Source organism: Amaranthus tricolor, chromosome 3, assembly GCF_026212465.1.
Source record: "Amaranthus tricolor cultivar Red isolate AtriRed21 chromosome 3, ASM2621246v1, whole genome shotgun sequence".
NCBI lineage: Eukaryota > Viridiplantae > Streptophyta > Magnoliopsida > Caryophyllales > Amaranthaceae > Amaranthus > Amaranthus tricolor.
The window spans coordinates 28,376,385-28,400,753 of record NC_080049.1 but is presented as its reverse complement, the minus strand read 5'-3'; the positions used below and the strand labels follow the sequence as shown (position 1 = coordinate 28,400,753).

Sequence of the window (24,369 nt, the reverse complement as noted above, 5' to 3'; positions counted from 1 at the left end):
ATTCTAAAAAACTACCTTTTCTATACATGATTTTGCAAAAAACTACCTTTTCTAATTTTTTTTGCAAAAAACTACCTTATGTAATGTTTTTGTTTGCAAAAGACTACCTCTTAACGGATAGGTTAGTTTGACCGTTCAAATAAACGGTTGACTCTCACGTGTGACGCACGTGACCATGAATATATGAACATCTTCATTCCTGCTTTTCAATTCAGTACTGCTCTTCTTCCCAGTTTTACATTTTTATGTCTGTTACTTTAAAAACATTGCGGAATGATGAAGAGCAATGATTATATGATGAAGGGAATAGCTCTGTTGTGTTGATTTTGTGCAATATGTTAAGTCGCACACCACGTGTTTGATGAAATGCTTCTATGAAAATTTTTGGGATCTTTTGTTTTTCAGATAGCCATTTAAATGATTGCTGGCTTTGTTCTCGAGAGCCCCATACTCCCATTGAAGTGATTAATGGTTGGTTATTCTGAACCACTCGTTCTTGATGATAAGGTAGAACTTATGTCCAGCTTAAGCCATTGAGGTCCAAGTGCCTGATGCTTTTAGGGGCATCAGTTTCATCTTGTGCATTCAAGTCAAGATCTCCACTAAATGAACTGAGTTTGTAGTTCAAATTATTGTGCTGAAATGTGTTTTTCTCAAGCTCATCCCGTGTATCTCCTCCAATCCCAACACTCATAGACAAATCATTGTAGGCTCCTTCCACTCAGAACATCATTTTGTCTGTGTCTTGCTGTGTTGTTGTAGGGAAAAGCATGTTAGCGTGGTCTTTTAGATTTTCATTATTATCATTTCCTTTCAAGAACCCGGAATCATTATAAGGTCTTAGCCCTAACTCACTATTTTGCATATCTGGCTCTAATTGCTGAATTCTATCACAGGAGGTTAAGCAACTATCAATCGAACAATTGCCCATCAGTTTGTGGGGTTGGATTTGCTGCTTAGGGGTTATCCCCTGCTGTTCTTCTGAATTGAAAAGCAGGAATGAAGAAGATTTGCATATTCATGGTCACGTGCGTCACACGTGAGCCGTTTATTTGAACGGTCAAACTAACCTATCCGTTAAGAGGTAGTCTTTTGCAAACAAAAACATTACATAAGGTAGTTTTTTGCAAAAAAAATTAGAAAAGGTAGTTTTTTGCAAAATCATGTATAGAAAAGGTAGTTTTTTAGAATTTTCTCTAGATTTAATTTGATATAAGAGAAAAACAAGAGCAGCAAAATGCACTTGTTGCATTAGAGGAGTAAACGCCCTCATTAAATTTGTATACACTATACTCATATCTTTTGCACATCTATGGAACATTGACAACCAAGAAAGTGCAACAGAATCTGAAATCTCAACTTCTTTCGCCAAAAAATTTGGAAATCTCAGAATTGCTTATCAGAATCAGACTTTCCCATCCATATTTTTCACAACAATTATAGAACAGAGGGAGAATAAAGAATAAAGAAGTCATATCATATGTACTGCCGCCAAAATATTTACAATGTAGCAACTAACGTAGACTGAATGTTGTTTGTCTGTTGTCATGTTGAACAATTGGTGTCAGTTGGACCAATTTTGATGACGCGAGTATTATATGATCCGCATGATCCACACTTGTGATAAAGCCAATGGAACCGTGCAGTTCCCTTTCTTCCGCAGTCGTTGCAGAGTATGTCCTGCATTGCCAAAAAAATTAGAAACCGATTTATCAAATGAAACCGTACACAATGACAGAAAGGAAAAGACATTGAATGGTGCATGCCCTCACCTGACAATGATCCCTATATTCTTCAGGTAGCTGTTCAGAAGCCAGCAAAGCATCGAGCATACCAAAATAAACCTAGATACAAGCACAGTCAAAAGCAATTTTTTCGGATAGATAGTGCAGGAATAGAAGGATCAAGGAAATTTCAGACCAAGTAGGTGACACATCGGAATCCTTTAATAAAATTGGGAGCGGAAAAACATTTTTGAGTGAATTAAAAATTGAAGATTTCCTCTGTAAGAAGTGTGAGTCAAAATTCGGGAGCTTTTCTATTTAGTAAGTGAAACTATCTAAAAGACCTATAATTAGGTGAGTGCATACCCAATATGAGCCGTATTAGTTTATCTAGTGAGTTAAGCTAAATTGCTAAGCCCTCTAAACTTGATCATTCAGCGAGTACAACTCTGAATAAGTGTATTTAAATCAAAACCGGCCATTTCGGAATAACGCAACAGAAGGTCATTGAGGTCTTTATCACCCATAGGAATGTCATAACTGAAGTCCGAATTCCTGCCACTTCAATAAAAAGACCACCACGGGTGAAGTAGGAATTTAAATTTGGAGGGGCAAATAGCTGATACACCATAAAAAGTTTAAGTTGAATACGGATGTCCAAGCGAAAAAAATAATCATGATTAGTGATTTAAATTTTTAAAAAAAAGAGTGAACCCATAGAGGTGGTTTATGAAGGTGATGATGAGCATGACGACAAATCAACAATTAGAAGGGATAACTCTGATTTTATCCTTTAATCCAGGGACATAATTCCCAACAATCTGTCTTTAGAGAACAATGCTTGTGATAATTAGACGGTAGAGTAAGATCCAAATGAGGACGGAGGACATTGACATGGTCAAAAGCGGGCAAGTTAGTGACCCTGGGATGGCAAGAATTAGCTAACAAAATGAGAGTGATGTTTTGATGGGTTCTCCCTATAGTTAGTCATCTGTTCTGTTTCACAGAAGTGCTGATAGTGTAGTGCTAAAAAAAGCCTTGTTTAAGCCAAATCCTTCCTTCTAGAAGCAAAAGATTGGGGTGGAATTTATCCCTTTGGGGCAACAGAAACTTGCATAAACTTGCAAGTGCTCTGAAAACACCTAAATAAGCCTGTAATCCAAATTAATTAAATTCAAGACCAAATTTTCACACCCAGAATCTTCATCAAAGCTGAACATCTTTCTTCAATTTTTAAAACCCAATTGCAAAGACAAGCAATTCATGCAAAAATTCGTCCTTTATCGCACATTCATAAATTTTTCCTTTATCTGGGTAAGGGAGTAGGGTTGGCCGGAAATTTCTGGGGAAGAGGAGGAAGATCGAGAGAGGGGGATTGAGGGAGATCGGGAAATAGGCAGGGGAGAGAGGGGACGGTTCACCATTGCAGGGGAGGGGAAGAGGGTTTGGGAGGGAAAGGAATTTTATTTATTTATTTGATTTTATATTAATTTTTAAATAAAAAAATTACAACAAAACAGGTAACCAACATCGGTAAAAAGTCTGTCGGATGACACTAACTTCAATGTTAGTCCCAATGGATATAAGCGTTGAAATTCGACCAAATAAACTTTTTTTGGCCAAAGTTGGACTTTCTCATGAAAATTTTCTTATAAACAAATACTAAAAAAAGTTATTAAAAAATATATCAAGATTCAAATCGCATACCTAAATTATTATTTTTACTAATTTGACCACTGAACTTAATTATGCGGTATTTATAAGTCCTTATATGATATATTATAAATGTCAGGGGCCAAGTTAAAATACAATAAGCTGCGTGTTTGGATGGGGACCACTGACCAGTCTCATGCATGGGAACTATTTTGGTAGACAATCAAATGGCATATTTAATCATTTAGGCAAGTCAGATAGCATACTATTGAACATTCTTACCGCCATATCTCCCAATGACTTGCTACAAATGGGACAGATATAGTTGCTGCAAGTATAAGCCTGACATCATAAAAAAGAAGTGAGCATTCCAGTATTCACCATTGAAAGTATCACACAAGATATTGAAAGCTACCATAAACAAAGCTATATTACCAACCTGGAAGCAAGCAGAATGCATAAAATGGCCACAGGGAAGAGCTCTGACTGATGCACTTGATGTGAAGAGGAAATCACAGCAGATAGGGCAGTTTGTTTCCAGACCTTTCTCCCGACATTTATGGTCAACCAGCTTTACACTCAAGCAACAATTGCAAGTCATGCAGTGGAAGAAATCTGAACCAAGTCCCTTCCCCACACGACACAAGTTGCAAAAAGGGCAATGATAAACGCTTCTGAATACACACAAAACAAAGGTGTCAGTAGTTTAATTGCAATATTCCAAACCACAGAATTATAAGTCCTACCCAAACAATTTTAAAGATCATATTGAGCTGCTCAAATAATTCTAACCAAAAGAAATGGCATATTACACATAAGAAGCTGTTACAAATAATAGATCCATATTGCTACAAATAAGAAATGCACCCATTGGAAAAAGAATAAACAGAGAAATAGAGCACCAGACACAGAATATTAAACTCATGTCAGTCGAGAGCAGAGATGATCTTTTGTTTACTACACCAATTGGATTCTTTTGTCGCCAAGTATGCATCATACTTCTAAATTAGTAGTTCTTGAGGAGCAAAAGCAACCAGTGAATTAATGAGCAATGAGTAAAAATAAACACAACTTATGTAGGAAGATGTTTCCAGTGTAAGAGATGAATCAACACAGGAACACAAATTTTCCCCTAATTTTGTAACAGTAGTTCATTATTGGAGGGGCGGCTCAAGATTATTAGGCAAGCAACATAATGGGCTCTTAATTAATGTAAAATTTCCAAACCTTTAACAGCCCATTTGTTTAGTAGTACTAAATGGTGGTAATGGGAATGATATATAGTGAAAAATTTCATAAAAAGTTCCATGTCATTCCCATGGTGTTGAAACTTTGATCACGAAAAAAATTTTGTTTACAAATTTCCATTACCACCTAATACCACCTCTCTCAATGTTAATGCATTGGAATAAATTTTATGAAGAAATGAGATGATTGAAGTTGGACGAGCATGACCATCAAGGTAGCCAAGAGATTTTTCAACCAAAATTACACTAGTTATTTATTTTCATTACCACCGTTTAATACCACCTATCAAACGGGCCGTAAGTGTAAAACAAAAATGATCATCAATCATGCAAATAAATTAGATGCTGGAATGTGAACGAAAAGTTAAGCAGCAAAATTATTTGGTTCCCATTTCCCATATCCATTGAACATAGTGGACTGAGAGGGTGAGAATGAGTTGAGATAATAACGCAGAATTGAAACCTTTCCCAATTCTATCAATTCCTTTTTACTGTTGAACCATACACAACTTGCGTATCCTTCATTTACAAATATTTTTAATAAGTTTGGGGGTCATATCTTGGAAGCCTGTGCCATCACCCCCTTTGCATGACGTCAGCACCGCCCCTACATGATTGTACTACTGTACCACCTATTAAGCACCTATTTCATGTTCCACAAAGTTTTTGCACAGACAGAACTAGCAAATGATTGAGACTCATCCCTGCTCTAAACAAGGGAAATACCGCCATATTTTAAGACCATAAAGAATGATTTCCAGTTAATATCAAGACTACTTGACAGCTACATCCCATCTCTCTTGAGATAGTATCTCAATTGCACAGTACAAAGTACTGATTTGATTGAATGTAAAAAATATCTCAACTAGTGAATGGTGAATAACAGCTTAATTCTATCACTTCAGAGAGTTCACATCAACGTCAAACAGAAAATTTTAAAGCAAGTCCAATAAATGCTCTTTTTACCTTTCATCGTCAAAAAATTTGCATATGTTACAGTAATACTGCGCCATCAAAAGTCCATTGCATGACGGAGTTGTGCAAATGGGTCCAACAGGCTGAATCTTACAGCAGTGCATACACATCATTTCAGAGGTAGCTTTCCTGATTGGGGGATAAAAAGCATAAACACCAAGAAAATTTAGCTCAAGAAAGAACTAGAATAAGGAAACACACCTATCCATAGAGTGATCGCTGACTTTATCATGACAGAACCTGCATGTGAACAACTTTGCACAGCACGAAGCTCGAAGTTTGCAATTTCGTTTGTAATGCTCACACCCAAAGATTGTTTTTTCAGGATCCCTATATGAAGGAGAGCATCCTAGAGAGTCATCCCCGTTTGAAGATTCACCAGTTCCTCCATGAGTAGACTTCTGCTGAGCAGCTATCCATCGACTAATATATACACAAAAATCAAGAAGAGGACTCGGCGATTAGAAAAAGCTTCATCATGAAAATTCACAAAGCACTGAAAATAAAACGAACCTGGTCATTAAATTTTGAATCAAGTAAGCTTTTCTTCTTGGATCAAGGCTTGAATCACGAGAGACCTTCCTTATCTCCGATTCAAGTTCATTCTGATTCATTCTGAAAATATCTTTCCATCCAGGCTTGAAAGTTTGGTCACTAGAGTCCAAAGCATCGCATATATCATGGCCTAAAAAATAATCATAATATTTTTTTTATCATTAATTTCTTCAATTCCAAATGATTTTAGTTAATGAGAAAAAAGAAAAGAAAAAGGGCAGCTCTTCTCAGCAGCTTCATTGATCCATGGTTAAAACACAAACCTTGTGTTGGGCCTATATCTGAAGTGGAACATTGTTGAGATGGAGTAGCCCTTTCCCACCATTCATTAAGCCATTCACTAAACATTGTATTCTTGGTTGCATTCTTCCATGTGTCCATCATCTTGTTCTGTTCCTCTTGGGTAAGTGCTGAAGTTACCCAAGGTAGCATAGATTGAAGCACCTCAGCTCCAGTGGTACCAATTATGCGACCTACAATTTTATCTTGATCCTCCACAGAGAAATGTTTGTCAAACAAGGGCCACAGCTCCAGCTCTTCACGAAAAACATGCTGATCAAGTGTTACTCTTATAGATTTGCACATTCCCTGGAGCTTAGTGGCAAGCTCTAGGTACTTCCTCAAGTTATCACTAGAATCACCAGTACTGGACTCAAATGTAAGTGAATCTTTAATATTATTAAATTTATTTGATGCTCCATGGAGTTGTGAAAGCTCGGACAGTGCAGAAGATATGTCCTCAAAAAGCATCTCTTCTTGCTTGTGATCCAAAGTATAAGAGTGGCTAACATTATGAAGAGCTTCCTTGGACTCCAATGCTGGAAATACTATGTCATCCTCAGCATTACTATGAGCCTTATACAGTCCCCACAACAGTCGAAATCGGCCACTAAACTGCCTGAGAAATGCCTCGTCACATTCACTTAATTTTCCAGATTCAGCATCCAAGTACTCCAAGTCTTTGCGAATTGCTTTATGAAATTTGAATATGTTGTCGATCGGCCTTGAAGAAGTTCCCGTATCTGAAATGCTTATCTCCATCTCCCAATTGAAGAGGCTCGAGTTCAGGGACGGAGCAGTGGGACTAAGAGACAAAGAACGTAGAGATTTTGCAGTAGCTAGAGAGCTAGTTACCAGGTGGTCGTTATTGACTCCTAAACCAGGAACACAACATGATAGAGTACCACAAGATGACCTCGAGGAATCACCTACTCCCACGTCTTCAAGATTGACAATCGCCTCACTTGAACTCATGTTCCCTTGCTTGGATGGTCTATCTTCATCATCCTGATGATTTTCAGCAGCTTTCTCCCTATTTAATAAGCATGGATTGCATTTACTTAAAACCCCTTCCCCGCTCATCAGCTTTGCCGGACAACAACTAATTGCACTGGAGGATAAGCAGACATTCCTTTTACTACCTTTGCAAGCCCAACCAGAAAAAAGTGTGACAAGTGCAGCATCTGCAGCTGGAGCTGCATCAGACAAAAGATTTGATAAATGAAAAGAAAAAAAACATAATTATAGACAGGAATATAGATACTAAGTAGCTCAGAAATTATATTATAAAAAAAACATAGTGTTGCACCACCTGCCATTTGCATATTTTTGAGAAAGCACTTTTGTTCTTCTTCACCAAGAAATCTGACCAACCAAGGCAACACACGTTCAATTAACTTAAGTGGCATGACACACAGGCTCTTATACAGAAGTTCTCTTTGTCTTTGCGGAGTAAATAACTTTCGGGCAAGTGGAAGCACCTACATTAGAATAAGGTAACTACATGAAGATCAAGGAAATGTGCATAGTGACTTGACTAACAAAAATACAACCACAAGTTCTGACTAACACATTTAAAACCATATTAAGTAAAACTACCATTCAAGTGGTAATGTGATAGTATTCCTGAAAATGATTCTATTGCCAATTTGAACCACTTCACCAGCGTTTGTACCAAATTTTCAACAAATCTGATCAGAATCTTTTTCAAACTTCTATTATTTCCGCATTGAAAAAACCTAGCTAGTGCATATATACTCAGAAAAAATAAACTTTAACCAAGGTGTACCAACCTGAATTTCCTCATTATGGAAATGCTTTTGTATGGTGTCCATTATTTGATCAGCATAAGAGCACAGCCTTGCGTATAAATCATCTAAAGATGATTTTGCATTTGCAAGCTGTATGTTCTCAATTGCACATCTAATTTTCTCAAATATGATTTCTTCTTCAGCATGCTCCTGTGCGAAGGAGAGTTCTGCATCTACGGCAGGGAATATAACCTTATCCTCAGCAATACTGCCAGCAAACAAAATATTATTTCACACCTTAGAAGCGCCAATCATAGTCTTTATGATATGTGTATGATGTTAAAGGTCATTGATGGTACATAAGGATGATGAGACGCAGAACATTTCATTCAGAAAGTGTTACATACGGATAACAGAAAACAAGATGAAAATTTGTGGTGTAATTTAGAGTACAGGAAGCAGGACTATCCTGCGGGATGCTTGGTCACTTGGTGACTACGTGAGAGACCAGAAACTTAGCTAATAAGTAAATTTCCCGAGATAACAAAGCATAAGTCCAACATAAAACTCCAAGGAATAAAACTAGCACACACTCGAGATCCATCATTATAAAAAATAAAAACCCCACAACCAATCAGAAAAATGCCTATCGTAAGCGATAATTTTTATTTAAAAAATGCGGTCTGTTTCTAAAGAAACACTTTTAGCAAGATACTTCTAGATGTAATACCTATGAAATATGCAAACTTCAGCGATAAAGTGTAGCCTCTCATTGAATTCAAACAAATCAGAGAATTCGTCATTTAGCTGCATTTTTCTAGCAGCTTCTGCTATTTCACTGAGTTCTGTGTTTATTGCCTTGTGCCACAATAATATCTCATCTATTGGACAACTGAGATCTGAATCTGCAGTGGAGCTACTCAATTTGACACGTTTTCTTTTTCCAGTTTGTGATGATTCACAAGCACAGGATGTCCTTTTGGCTTGGCCCAATGAAGCACATGCTGTTGAATCTATGCTACATTCCAAAGCTGAATCACAGCTTGTTGGAGGTTTATCCACTTTTGGTCCATCCATCCAAGTAAAAATGACCTTCATAAAGCAATTAATCAAACACAAAATTCAAACGGGGAAAACAACTTTTGTAATATAGTTATAATGACCTTCATAAAGCAGTTGATCAAACACAAAATTCAAAAGGGGAAAACAAGTTCGCAATATAGTTAAGATGCTTACCTCATGAAGAAGAATCTCATTTGGAATAATTTTTTGAAGGCATTTACGCATGTCCTGACTCTCATCAGTGGAGACAGAAGATGAAAGCCAAGGAAGAAACTCCACCATCATATTAATAGGTATAGAGCACAGGAACCGCCACACTAAAGATGCCTGTTCCTCGAAAGAGAACTTTTCAATAAGCAACGGAAACACCTGATGATAACAGAGGCATTAGAAAAAGCATCAAAAACACTAATGCAAGATGAGATCCAGAACAAGTAAAATATCTTCCACACTTTATGGAGAAGGGAAACTGAAGAGTGAAGAGTAATAACCCAAAGTAGGGTCTTCACAAACAAGTCCAACAACAAAGACTGAACTCAACAGGGGTTTGCAAATTGGGTAAAAAGGAATATAACCTATCACTATCTTAGCTCACAAAGATAGATAAGGTTTAATCCAAAATATTAGCTCTCAATTTGTAAGAATCAGTTTAAACACTCATTCAAAGTGATTAAACTATTCATCTAATTTGTAGGAAAATTGGATCTGATCTTGTTTTAGAGATTAGCTTACAACCAACAAGATTTAGAGGATAAAATTCTTCAAGGAAGATAAGCTCTAAAAATGAAGAGAATTAGAACAAGGTTGCTACAACTAGCCCACCTTAAGATTGAAGTTGTTACTCCTACCCCACTTTGATGAACAAAACAAGAATATTCTCTAAGATGCTAGCCATATTTTCCATACTACCTCCTTCCACGACAATGCTACACATTTTCCCCACTACTATCCTTAAAGTGGAACAAGTTGATGTGTAGTTCATGCTCCTCTTATATAGCTTTTTCATGAAGGGCCAATCTAACCATTAACTTTCTCCATGCTCATTAAATTGTCCAAGAGTGAATTGTCTCCTTGTCCTCATGCCTCCCTCCTATAAGCTTTTATCCCTTCCAACCAAACAATGTTCAATTTGGCTACCTTAAACTTCTTGTTCTCTAAAGCCTCCATATGATCAAAGAAATATCTCAAAGAACACTCCCATTCAATATATACTTCTTGGCCTACGAAATCATCAAACTCCATCACCTCAATCGTAATCCCCAATTGATCTTGTCTAATTCATGAGTCATGCTAACCACAAGTCCATAACACCTGGCCCAGATTTGCAATACAACACCCACATTAAATCCTCCTTATTTCTTTGTTCATCAAGTTAAATTGTACCACCTTGACATTAAGTTGAGCTACCAAGTTGGCCATCTCATTGTATTTACCACGTCGAATTGTTGTGTCAAGAAGTTCAATTGATCTTGTATAATTCATGAGTCATGCTACCAAGTCCACAACACCTAGCCCAGATTTGCAATACAACAGCCACATTAAATCCTCCTCACACAATAACTAACGCCCAACACAAACACAACACCAATTATCAACCACAAAAAATCACTCACAATGGTCATTTTTCTTCACAACTCAACACACAAAGTCACAAACAAGTACACTCAACTTCTCAACAAGAAAAAAACAGCACAATCACCAACATCCAAAACGAAAAAACTCACGTCTCTTAAACCTCAATCGTCTCCTTTCACCACAAATCAACACACCAACATAAACCCACCATAAACAAGAAAAGAGCACAAAACAATAACCAAACCAGAACAAAAATTTCCAAACGCAAAAGCCCCCCAAAATGGTCTTTTTTTCTACACAAATTAATATCAAACCATATACCCACACGTTTAAAAAAAATTAAGAAATCATTACAAACTAAAACAAAAAAATTACAGCAACTTTAACCCACCAAAAATCACCTAATTATTCTTCTTTTCTTCACATTCACAATTTAACATGTAAACAAGTAATCACATGTCTTTAATAAGAAAACACAAGTTTTCAATAACCCAAGAGACAACTTCAACCGTAATAACCACTTTGCATAAATACCAAGATAAACCGTAATAACCCAAGGTAGGGTCTTCATAAACAAACCCAACTAACTCAACAATTGAGGTTTGCAACAGAATCAAAAGAGTAATAACTAATTATGGATACACTCACAAAAATGGATTTAGAGGTGAAACTTCCTCCAATAGACTAGCTCTCAATTTGCACAGACACCTATTCAAAAAGATCAACCACTCAATTGATAAACTCTCAACCAACAACATTCAATCGACTTCTATAAGGAATATAAGCTCTTAAAGAGGAAAATCGAAACAAGGTTATACTCCTAGCCAAACTTAAGAGAACATTATTAGTCCTTACCCAATTATATAAACAAGTGATAAAACTGATAAAGATTTAGAGTTCTTTTTTCATAAATTAGTAAAAGGTTTTGAATAGGTGTAGAGTCATTGCCTGAAGGGCACTCACTTGTCCCCACATCATCTCCACAAATGTACCAATGCACTTAGATTAACAAGGCAACGAAATCAAGTTACAATGAGGCGCCAACGTGACACCTTACGTTGTTCAACTTTTATCGTTGCAACTTATCATGTGACCTGTCCTACACTTCTTTGTGTTAATCCAACGAATTACCGGTCTGAAACTAAAATATAATGCAAATATGAGGCTATTAGGTACAAACTTTTCAAATATCATGCATTTTCCATGTGGGTCAATTGTTGTACAATCCTTTCATTAATTTTGATGAATTTAGGTCCAAACATTTCAAAAACCTACCATCAATCATCTTTAATCACCAAATTATCTGAACTAGCAGAGTTGATCGTTGATTTGGTTTCGATATAGTGACAAGTCTACAACATATATATCTTAAAATTCTACAACTAATAAATAACATCCAAATTTCTTGAGATCTATATATGATTAAACCTTCATTACTATTAAATGATGATAAATCATATAACATCCATACTGCAATTCATGAAAATAGTTCACGAGATAATATAGCATCACCTGCTCTTCTTCCTTGGACATATGTTGTCTAATTGACGTCTTAAGGGCTCCCGTACGAGAAGCTAATTCTCTTCGGTAGGATTCTTCGTCTTGTACCTTTGTGTTCAATAGCTCAAACAACTCATCAAAAAGAGCACTTTCACCCTCATGCTCCAGAGAGTAAGTTCTTGCTACATTTTTTACACGAATGTCCAGAGCTGGGAAGATGACCTGCACAGTGAGACAAAAGAAAACTAAAACAAATTGCAATTGCTCACCAATAAGGAATCAACTGGCACATCAAAACACCATGAGGGGAAAGTGGAAACCATTGGGTGACATAGATTTAAAGCAGGTTTGGTACTTTGGATGGCCAAAGAAAAATGTTCGATTTATGTTTCTGAGTCAGTTACAAATTTCCCTGGTCTAAAACCCTCCTCCACCCATCCACCCCCTCAAAAATCATTCAGTTACTATTACTCGGTGGCACCAGTACTAAAGACGCAAGGTCTCTCTCCTCTAAGCTGTCCCAATTTGATACATTCATTCTTCCAGCATTTATTGCCACTTCCTTTAACTTGGTAAATACTGAAGCTTAAATAATTCAGATCAACCAGTCACTAATCACTAGACATTGAAATTCAAAAAAACACCAGACATCGACGTTCAAATTCATCATAGACCTGGAACCTCTAGTTGCAATTATAATTCACTGTCTAAAAATGAGCTCTTAAGGCAATCCCGAACCTTACATCAACAACAGTGTCAGATCCATATATTGTAAATAATGGCAATTTAGCAACATAGCCGATTCCCTTTCTTCCTTGCTATTAACACCGAACTATGTCATAATCTCATAGTCGGATCCTTTAACAAATGTAGTCATGCTTATAAGAATTATGAAAACAATTGTCGTAAATTGAATACATCAGCTGATAACTAATGTGGCAGTACATAATTTTATTGTTAACTAACCTAAATTCGCGGATAAATTATGCAATTAAAAATACAAGAAAATGATCATAATCAACCTTACATCAACGAAATTGTAAAAAAAAAAAACAAACAGCAGTAAAGCAATTATCATATAATATAAGAAATCGGAAAGAAAAAGATGTAAAGCTACCTCATCCTCGGCATTACAGTGATGCTTATAAATGGAGCGCAGAAAGTGATAGCGCTGTAACAAAGGCTGAATATCGCTATCTTGATTGGTAGCAAAATGAACAGCAGCACGATGAAGACCTTCAAGCTGAGATTTAATTGCCTTATGGAAGAACAGAAAAATCAAAATAGGAGATTTCTGAGCAGAATTTTTGCAAGAAGGTTTGGGCAAAGTGGTAGGAGAAGGATCTACAGCATTAACAGGACCAGTCATTATCGCAACACCACCTCCATCTCTATGTGCAAGGCCCGTCAATGGCGTCGCCATGAATGCTGTTAGAAAATTCAGCAATCAAAACCTAGAAAATTCAAAGGAAAACCCCACAGTTGGAACTTTTTAACTACCCCTGCGTTTTCTCTCTCTAAAGAAGGGGAAGATAACACGAGAATACCATGATTCTTCTCTCTCCTCCGTAAAGACGAGGTTATCGTTCTGGTTTTCGTTGTAAAATGTGTGTCTTGATTAATTTTTCTGAGAATATAAAATTGGAAAAAAGAAAATAAAAAGTTAATCTTTATCTGTTTAATGTGGTATGGACTATGGACACCGGAAAGCGAACAAGAGGAGAGAGCAAGTTAGAGCACGAACACAAGCACACAATATCCAATAGATCTCGTATGCTACTGTCTTAGTCACGTTAGAATTATAATTGAATATATTATAAATAATTAATTTTAAATTAAAAAAAATAATTATTTTAAAATTATAAGAAATATCTTTAAAACCATAATTTCATAAGAAGTTATTTATGACAGTTTGTATATAATCCAATAAATTCTCACTGTGATGCCGTCTCATTTCACTACTTTATTTGCTTTTTTGAAAAATCACTATTTGACATAAAAAACTCTTACATATATTCAAGTGAAATAATATACTTTTTGTTCAAATAAAAAGTGAAATAATATTTTTTTTGACAAGGACAGAGAGTACTTAACTTTATTGACATTATCGATCTTTCTATATATTTATACGTTAAAACATAGAACATGTAAGATTTATTCAATATGGCATGACAGCAATTCTACACAAATAATTGCATATGTGTCGGAAACAATTTGATTATGTGTAAATTTTTAGATTTTTTAAAATGTTTATTAATCTATCTTTACGTCTTAACATAAAGTGTTAGTTATATTAAATAATAACTGCAAATATAGTTATATGAATAAAATTAAGGTTTTAACTTTTATATTTAAATAAGAAAATTCATATAATTGAAAATATAGTACATTAGCACAAGTTTAACACTTGTTTGCATTAAAAACTAAAAAATTTTAATATTATCATAAAAATTACATTATATCCTATTAAAATTCATTCACATTACAACTATTCACAACGATAACCGAAATTATCCATAAATATATTGAATTAAATCAATTATTATTCTTCTTAGTTATTATATAAAATATAATAGTAATTATATTTTTAATTAAATAACCGAAATCTATATAGTCTTATTAAGTTGGAACTAAGTTTACATGCATGTTTAATGGACATAAAGAGTAAAGACATAAAGAGTATGAAATTGAAACTAAAATTGGAAACAAAAGTGGGTCAACGTGGCAAGAGGTTGCCAATGTAGGATGAGAAGAGTGGGAAATGCGGAACACGTATGCGAAGCACGTGTGAGTGTGTATCCACCACGGTCTTTTCTCAAGTTTTCTTGTTTTCTCCACTTTCAATTCCAATTCCAATTTCAATTCCTATTCCATCTCCACCAAACAAACCAACCAATTATACATACTTCTTACTAGTACAACCAGATCGACAGGCTGAGGAAAGAAAAAAACTAGGTAAAAATTAAATTTAGAATTTTAAATGAAGACAGCGATATTTACTCTTACTAAAAAAGACTGAATTTATTTTCACGCACTTTTAATATGATTAAAGTTTGATTATGTTTTATGGGAGAGATGTAGACTAGTTTCATGTAAGTAGGGAAATCGAAAACTTCTGCTTAATAGGTCGAGTAAAGGATAAATCTAAGTGAGAATCGAATTCGGAATTTTGTTTGGAGAAAGGAATATTTGTTTCGATTGAAATAAGACCTGATTTGTTCTAGTACTTTTGATATATTTAAATTTTAATAGATTTTATAGGGGAGGTCTAAACTAATGTGGTGTAAGTAGGCAAATTTAGTAATTTTTCTTAATAGATCGAGAAAAGGAGAAGACTAGGTAAAAAGCAAATTCAGAATCTTATTAGGAGAAAGCACTACTTGAAAATTGAATTCAGAATCTTATTTGGAAAAGCACTACTTGCTCCAACTGAACAAGACCGAATTCATTCTCACGTACTTTTGATATAATTTAACTTAGATTAGGTTTTTTTTGGAGTATAGACTAGTATAGTGTAAGTAGGCAAATCGAGTAAATCTGCTTAATAGGTCGCGGAAAAGAAAACCCTAAATGAAAATTGAATTCAAAATCTTGTTTGACTAAAGTAATATTTATTTCGACTGAAATAATATCGAATTCATTATCACGTACTTTTGATATAATTAAACTAAATTAGGTTTTTTGGGGGAGGTGTAGACTACTGTGGTGTAAGTAGTCAAATTGAGCACTTCTTGCTTAATAGGCCGACTAAGAATCCACCGAATTTGTAAAGATTCGGGATGATGCCGTCCGTTCCGGAGTTTGCCCAACATTTTGAATTGCTGAACGCTGATTTGGACAATTAAACGTGGACCAAAAATCTACTTTATGCATTGTGCAATGGATCAAGACAAGACAAATATGGTGATTGTATATCTTAAAAATGCAGCTACCCTCAATTTTTTTTTTTTTATAAAAATTAATTTGGAAGAGTAAGTCTTACTAATCTCATGTACAATAAAAGTTTTACCCACCTAACTTAAATTAAAAAATACAATCTATGCTTGTTAATTGATACTCCAACTTAGCTAACTATATTTTTTTTATACTCTACTTAAAGGTGTTCTTTTTGTTTGGACTTATAAATTGTAAATGATTCGCATTAGTATGATGTTATCTGTTTTGGGTCAAGATCGCACAAATTTGTTCTCGAGCATCTCCCCAAAAAGCCTCATACTAATTTAGAATAAGTCTCACTAATCTTATGTACCATGAAAGTTTTACACACCTAACCTAAATTAAAAAAATACAATCTATGCTTGTTAATTGATACTCCTACTTATCTATCTATGCTTCTTTATATTCTACTTAGAGGTGTTCTTTTTATGTGGGCTTATGAATTGTAAATGATTCGCATTAGTATGATGTTATCTGTTTTGGGTCAAGATCGCACAAATTTATTCTCGAACGTCTCCCCAAAAAGCCTCATAATAATTTAGAATAAGTCTTACTAATCTTATGTACCATGAAAGTTTTACTCACCTAACCTAAATTAAAAAAATACAATCTATGCTTGTTAATTGATACTCCTACTTATCTATCTATGCTTCTTTATATTCTACTTAGAGGTGTTCTTTTTGTTTGGGCTTATGAATTGTAAATGATTCTTACTAGTATGATGTTATCTATTTTGGGTCGAGATGTCACAAATTTGTTCTCGAGCATCTCCCCAAAAAACCTCATACTAATTTAGAATTAGTCTTACTAATCTTAAGTACCATAAAAGTTTTACTCACCTAACCTAAATTAAAAAAATACAATCTATGCTTGTTAATTGATACTCTTACTTATCTATCTATGCTTCTTTATATTCTACTTAGAAGTGTTCTTTTTGTTTGGGCTTATGAATTATAAATGATTCGCATTAGTATGATGTTATCTGTTTTGGGTCGAGATGGCACAAATTTGTTCTCAAGCATCTCCCCAAAAAGCCTCTTACTAATTTAGAATAAGTCTCACTAATCTTATGCACCATGAAAGTTTTACACACCTAACCTAAATTAAAAAAATACAATCTATGCATGTTAATTGATACTCCTACTTATCTATCTATGCTTCTTTATATTCTACTTAGAGGTGTTCTTTTTATGAGGGCTTGTGAATTGTAAATTATTCGCATTAGTATGATGTTATCTGTTTTGGGTCAAGATCGCACAAATTTATTCTCGAGCATCTCCTCAAAAAGCCTCATAATAATTTAGAATAAGTCTTACTAATTTATGTACCATGAAAGTTTTACTCACCTAACCTAAATTAAAAAAAATACAATCTATGCTTGATACTCCTACTTATCTATCTATGCTTCTTTATATTCTACTTAGAGGTGTTCTTTTTGTTTGGGCTTATGAATTGTAAATGATTCGCATTAGTATGATGTTATCTGTTTTGGGTCGAGATGGCACAAATTTGTTCTCGAGCATCTCCCCAAAAAGCCTTATACTAATTTAGAATTAGTCTTACTAATCTTAAGTACCATAAAAGTTTTACTCACCTAACCTAAATTAAAAAAATACAATCTATGCTTGTTAATTGATACTCTTACTTATCTATCTATGCTTCTTTATATTCTACTTAGAAGTGTTCTTTTTGTTTGGGCTTATGAATTGTAAATGATTCGCATTAGTATGATGTTATCTGTTTTGGGTCGAGATGGCACAAATTTGTTCTCGAGCATCTCCCCAAAAAGCCTCATACTAATTTAGAATAAGTCTCACTAATCTTATGTACCATGAAAGTTTTACACACCTAACCTAAATTAAAAAAATACAATCTATGCTTGTTAATTGATACTCCTACTTATCTATCTGTGCTTCTTTATATTCTACTTAGAGGTGTTCTTTTTATGAGGGCTTGTGAATTGTAAATGATTCGCATTAGTATGATGTTATTTTGGGTCAAGATCGCACAAATTTATTCTCGAGCATCTCCCCAAAAAGCCTCATAATAATTTAGAATAAGTCTTACTAATTTATGTACCATGAAAGTTTTACTCACCTAACCTAAATTAAAAAAATACAATCTATGCTTAATACTCCTACTTATCTATCTATGCTTCTTTATATTCTACTTAGAGGTGTTCTTTTTGTTTGGGCTTATGAATTGTAAATGATTCTTACTAGTATGATGTTATCTGTTTTGGGTCGAGATGGCACAAATTTGTTCTCGAGCATCTCCCCAAAAAGCCTCATACTAATTTAGAATTAGTCTTACTAATCTTAAGTACCATAAAAGTTTTACTCACCTAACCTAAATTAAAAAAATACAATCTATGCTTGTTAATTGATACTCCTACTTATCTATCTATACTTCTTTATATTCTACTTAGAAGTGTTCTTTTTGTTTGGGCTTATGAATTGTAAATGATTCGCATTAGTATGATGTTATCTGTTTTGGGTCGAGATGGCGCAAATTTTTTCTCGAGCATCTCCCCAAAAAGCCTCGTACTAGTTTAGAATAAGTCTTACTAATCTTATGTACCATGAAAGTTTTACTCACCTAACCTAAATTAAAAAAATACAATCTATGCTTGTTAATTGATACTCCTACTTATCTTTCTATGCTTCTTTATATTCTACTTAGAGGTGTTATTTGTTTTTGGACTCACGAACTGTACATGATTTGCATTAGTATGATATTATTTGTTTTGGGTTGAGCCCACACGGATCTGTTCTCGAGCAGCTCCTCCAAATGCCTCATATTAATTTAGAGTTTAATCACTTACATACTTGTCAACAATTTTTTTTTTTCGATGTTGGATTTGGAATGTACACTCAACAATTCAGACTATTAGGTTGACTTCGGGTCAGGAATTTCAGGTTGGTTCAAAATCAGATTTTTTGTGCATATTGATTTTGATATAATAGTAAATCTATTATAAAGTTAGATCAAAATCGAATTTAATCACAAAATCGGATCAGATCATCAGATTTCGTTTAAATACATATACTACGTGTATTTAGTTTGGCAATCATATTTTATTAGGGTATATATGAAATGATTTAGTTGGATATAAAAAATAATCCACCTATTGTCAATTAGCTCTAAGTAAATCTCATTTATCTATTCTATCTTACAATTCTTACAATATAATAAAAAAATTTGAAAAATTCCAAATGCCAATAAGTTAATCTATTTTAAGAAATAATATTAATTTAAATAATTAAAAGTTTTACAATTAGTATAATTCATTCACATATTTAAAAGTTATGTTAAATTAGGTAAATAATGATATGTCATCCTTATTAGGTTAAGGTTTTAAAAGGCATATACATTCTATTTGATAAAAATAACATATTGTATTCATTTAGAAAAATGACATATGTAATGCATATGTAATGTATTTGATATTGCATATGTAAATATCCATTGCTTAATTATATTTATTCAAATATTCATATATGTTTTTGTTTATTATATTTTTATTGTGATTTTATTTCGTTATTAATAAGTGAATAACATAAAATTAAAATTAAATACTTATAATCATCAGCAATTATAGAGTAATCCACAATGCAATATACGGTCAATGTATTAGTTACTAAAACTTAAGACCCTGTGTAATTCACAGGATTTTTACAAATTGCAACTGATTTAATTAATTGTAACTAATTTTTAGTAATAAATTATAATGAATTATACTGATTAAAACTGATTTTTACTAATTGTAACTGATATGTGCCGAATAAAACTTATTTTAACGAGGTAGAAAGAGGGAATGAAGGTTAAATAAAAATTAAACCCACAATCTTAATTAACAGATATGATATTTACTTCAATTAAGACAAGACAGTATTCACAATTAGTTATACTATTATCAAATCACCATGCATCCAATCAAAAAGAAATAGAAAGGGAATAAAGATGGCAAAGAGGAAGCAATAAATTGTGAACTAAATAATGAAATTAAGTCACATCGATCACATGCAATGAGTGGTGTTATACTGTTATTATTTAAGTTGTGAGAGTGAAGTTTCACATACTCTAGACATGCAAAAAATATCTCCACTTCTATTCTAAACTTGCTTCCCTTGTGAGCATTCACGCTATTTCAATATGCAATTTGTTGCATCCACTTTTATCCCCTTTTCGTTGGACTCATTCTATCGTAGTAGATTTAGCTCTCATTTTTCTCTTATGAAAATTTAGTCGGTAATTTTTTCTTTATAATTTAAAAAAATGTAATAAATTCAATTATTTTAAAATAACAGATGACTTTTAAATAAATTATACTCTCTCCATTTCGTTTTATTTGTTCACATTATTAAAACGGGTAATTTCATATGTTTGTCTATTTTAGAATCATTTGCTTTTTTGAATATAAATTTTTCCAAAACTATCCTCATACTCATTGTACTCTATATTCTAGTAATCTATGTTAGCATTCAATTAACCAATAGAATGTGAGATTATTGTAAAACATGGATTACCATATTAGTGATGAGTAATGATTAACATATCTTTATTTATTTTTCTCATTTATCTTTCCAAAGCATGAATGAATCTTTTATTCTCTCTTTTATAATAATGTTTTATATCAAATAAAGATTCCTTTTTAAATTTTTTCCCAAAAGTTAATAGTGGACAATCATAAAGAAACGAAGAGACTATTTCAAAAAAATTAAAAACCATTCATATATAACTATCAATAATTAACCTTAAACATCACATTAAAGTTTAATAAATATATTTTTTATTAAATTTATTATAATGATTGACTTTGACTATAAAATTACCTGCTATCTTTTTCGTTTATGTTAGTACATATCAAATTATCAACCTAATGACTTCCTTCTATTAAAGCTCCTTATTTCTCATTAATTTGATCATATCTACCAAGCTAGCTTCTTCTTACCTTTGTTAACAATAGAAGTATATGATTATGAAGCAACTAGTAATACAAGCCACACATATTCATAAACTAGTTAAGAAAACCAAATCTCAATTAAGAAGCACCATTATATTAACAATTTTAGTTGCACTCTTCATCATAGTCCTTGGAATGTTTGTTAATGGTACCCTTAAAACAACATTCTATGCTCCAAAACAATGCTCATTAACACAAAGATGCCCATCTTCTAGCATTAACAAATGTGGAGATCAAATTGGTGATTGGATAGGACCAAGAGATTTATGGCACAAAATGAATGATGAACAAGTAATGTGGCTTGCTTCAAGGGTGCCTTATATTAAGGAGTATCCTTATAAAAGGACTCCTAAAGTGGCATTCTTGTTCTTGACTAGAAAGATGTTGCCATTTGCACCGTTGTGGGAGTTGTTCTTTAAGGGACATCAAGGTTTTTATTCTATTTACATACATACATCATTGGAATATGAATCATTTGATGACCCTATTCAATCATCAGTATTCTACAAACGTAGAATACCTAGTAAGGTCTGCACCCATTCATTTAACATCATTTGTTATTTTAGTCTGCTTATTTATTTTGGATTAATTCTATTTTTGGATAATAATTCACTAATTTCAATAGATCTCATTAATACATTTGTACCATTTTTTAATTTCATCCACGCAATTAATTTATTTTCTTTTTATTTATTACCAAATATCTTCATTTTTTTAAAAAAACACTCTATTTTCCATTGCTACTAATTCAAGGGATGGAGTTGTTTTTTTATTTAATTCTTTGTATTTAGTTTTGCTTATATGTCTTTTTTTGTAACTTCCAATATTTCTAGACTTTTCACATCTCTAACACTGCTAATTAATTTTTGATTGAGTTTGTAAAATACTTTTTCCTTTTTTTTGTCTCTTTCATCTACTTTTTCACAATTTTCAAAGTAAATTTTGAGTTTTAATATCTCCAACATAAACATATCAATCCTAATTAATATTTAATTGGTTTAACTAGCTAGATTATTGATTGATAAGAAATTTATTTAAGTTACCTATTATGAAAATGTTTGGTAAAAATTTATTGGTTATTAACTATATATAAGAAAAAAATTGGCTTTTTTAATTTAGGCCTAAGAGTTAGCTATTGATCTAGTTTAAAAGTCATTTACTAAACATTTTTCAATTTTTGACTTTTTATTCCACTTTTTTCCTAATAAACAAACGATCAATATGAAACTTTTTATCAAACATTTTCATATAAACACTTTTTTAATTAGCTATTTAAATTTAATTTAGGCCTAAAAGGTAGCTATTAATTTAGTTTCAAAGTCATTTACTAAACACTTTTCAGTTTTTGACTTTTTAGCCCACACTTTTTTCCTAATAAACAAACAATCAATTTGTACTTTTTATCAAACACTTGCATATAAATACTAAATTATACAACTAACTTGTCAACCAATTATACGTTAAGCTGTTCAAATCAGCCAACAAATTTAGCTAACAACTATTTGTTTTTACAGAGTGTAGAATGGGGAACATCAAGCATGATAGATGCAGAAAGAAGATTACTAGCAAATGCCCTACTTGACTTCTCAAATGAAAGATTCATATTACTATCTGAATCATGCATTCCTCTCTTCAACTTCACTACTATCTACACCTACCTCATCAACTCCAAACACAGCTTTGTGGGTTCATTTGATGATCCAAGAAAAGTAGGAAGAGGAAGATATAACAACCACATGGGTCCCACCATTTTATTATCAGATTGGAGAAAAGGAAATCAATGGTTTGAAGTTCATAGAAAGCTTGGAATTCAAATAATTTCAGATGTTATATTTTACCCAATTCTTAGAGATTATTGTAAGGGTAAGTGTTATATGGATGAGCATTATTTGGCTACATTAGTTACTAAAATTGGAAAGGGTTTGAATTCTAATAGAAGTATTACTTGGGTTGATTGGTCAAAGCCTGGGTCCCACCCAACTACTTTTGTGAAGAAGGATATTTCACAAGTATTTTTGAATAGAGTTAGAGGTCAAAATGATTGTGTTTATAATGGTGTTAAGCAATCAATTTGTTTTCTTTTTGCTAGGAAGTTTCATCCTAATACACTTGAGCCCTTGCTTAGGATTACACCTTCTTTGTTTGGGTTCAATGGATAAAAATAGTATAATGAATATTATCTCGTGTATATATGATTAGGGTCTGGAGAGGAAAAAAAGACGACAACTCATACCCATAAAAGAAAGTGCGGTCAAAGAGTCCCTCAGCTCAAGAAAGAAAAATAGTATAATGAATGTGAAATAGAAAAAAAAAAATTTGTTTGAATATTATAGTATATTTGAAGATTTTGATATATAAGAAGCTTTGCTGATTAAAAATTATGTTGAAAATTGTTTTGAAGTCGCTATTTTATGAACTAGACAATTTGTAAGTTCTATGATGAAAATGAAATGATGTCATTGTACTTCGGTATCCCAAGTTATCAAAATGTTGACAATAAGCAGCCTTGTCATTGTGAGGATGTAATGTCGAATTATCATGCAAAGTATTTGTATTTCACGTAGAAAATGTATTGTCATGATAGAAGAAAAAGAGAAGACAAATTACCTTGAACCTGTCGAATAAATTACCCTAAATCAAATACATTAAGACCAAACAAACCGAAACAAAAGTGCCAAATGCAATACCATAAACCCACAATTCAATTCGTCCCAAGCAATGAAGATCTATGAAAATTTCCTTTTTTTTTTTAAGAAAACAAAATCAAAATACTATGAAAAGGGAGGAAGAAAATTAACCTAGTCTGATACCATATAGGGTAACTAAAACTCCTTATCTTGTTATTACTCATAAACAAGTATATACAAGAAGAAAACCTTAATACATAGAGCTTATTATTATTATGTACAATAGATCTAAATACATAATAATTCCTAACAAAAACAAAAAAAAAACACCAAAATATGATGAGATTTACCGATGTAGCTAAATCCTCTTCATAGGTGAGTGTTATATGTCTTAGGAGTCGTTTGGATTGAGTGTAAATATTTTAAGGAGTAAATAAAAATCAAAGTGGGAAAACAAAGTTATTAGATAAAAGTCTAAAGGAATTTGATTATTGTTAGAAGGTGGAAGAATTAGTTAGA

The 24,369-nt window shown here is 33.1% G+C and overlaps 2 protein-coding genes across 2 annotated transcripts; one reads left to right on the top strand and one right to left on the bottom strand.

The window, feature by feature from the left end:
• Positions 1–1,213: 1,213 nt before the first annotated feature.
• LOC130809516 (zinc finger protein BRUTUS-like) lies at positions 1,214–14,099 on the bottom strand. The gene is made up of 14 exons (XM_057675326.1): positions 13,439–14,099; positions 12,334–12,543; positions 9,421–9,615; positions 8,915–9,276; positions 8,227–8,452; positions 7,746–7,914; positions 6,418–7,629; positions 6,113–6,284; positions 5,801–6,022; positions 5,591–5,728; positions 3,817–4,051; positions 3,660–3,719; positions 1,773–1,844; positions 1,214–1,680 (listed from the first exon to the last, which is right to left on the bottom strand). The coding sequence occupies exons 1-14, from the start codon at positions 13,742–13,744 to the stop codon at positions 1,546–1,548; spliced, it is 3,714 nt and encodes a 1,237-aa protein (XP_057531309.1). The 5' UTR covers positions 13,745–14,099; the 3' UTR covers positions 1,214–1,545.
• Positions 14,100–21,238: 7,139 nt separating this feature from the next.
• Positions 21,239–23,382, top strand: LOC130808525 (glycosyltransferase BC10-like). Its single transcript, XM_057673990.1, has 2 exons — positions 21,239–21,751; positions 22,738–23,382. Exons 1-2 carry the CDS (start codon positions 21,239–21,241, stop codon positions 23,380–23,382), a joined length of 1,158 nt encoding a protein of 385 aa, XP_057529973.1.
• The last annotated feature ends 987 nt before the right edge of the window (positions 23,383–24,369 follow it).

Bases quoted from the DNA above. Each gene is read 5' to 3' on its own strand.
- LOC130809516 (XM_057675326.1), bottom strand. From the start codon at position 13,744: ATGGCGACGCCATTGACGGGCCTTGCACATAGAGATGGAGGTGGTGTT. The intron at 9,616-12,333 runs GTGATGCTATAT...TGTTATCATCAG, and splicing joins TGTCCAAGGAAGAAGAGCAG to GTGTTTCCGTTGCTTATTGA. The intron at 7,915-8,226 runs GTTGGTACACCT...ATTCTAATGTAG, and splicing joins TCCATAATGAGGAAATTCAG to GTGCTTCCACTTGCCCGAAA.
- LOC130808525 (XM_057673990.1), top strand. From the start codon at position 21,239: ATGAAGCAACTAGTAATACAAGCCACACATATTCATAAACTAGTTAAG. The intron at 21,752-22,737 runs GTCTGCACCCAT...TTGTTTTTACAG, and splicing joins AACGTAGAATACCTAGTAAG to AGTGTAGAATGGGGAACATC.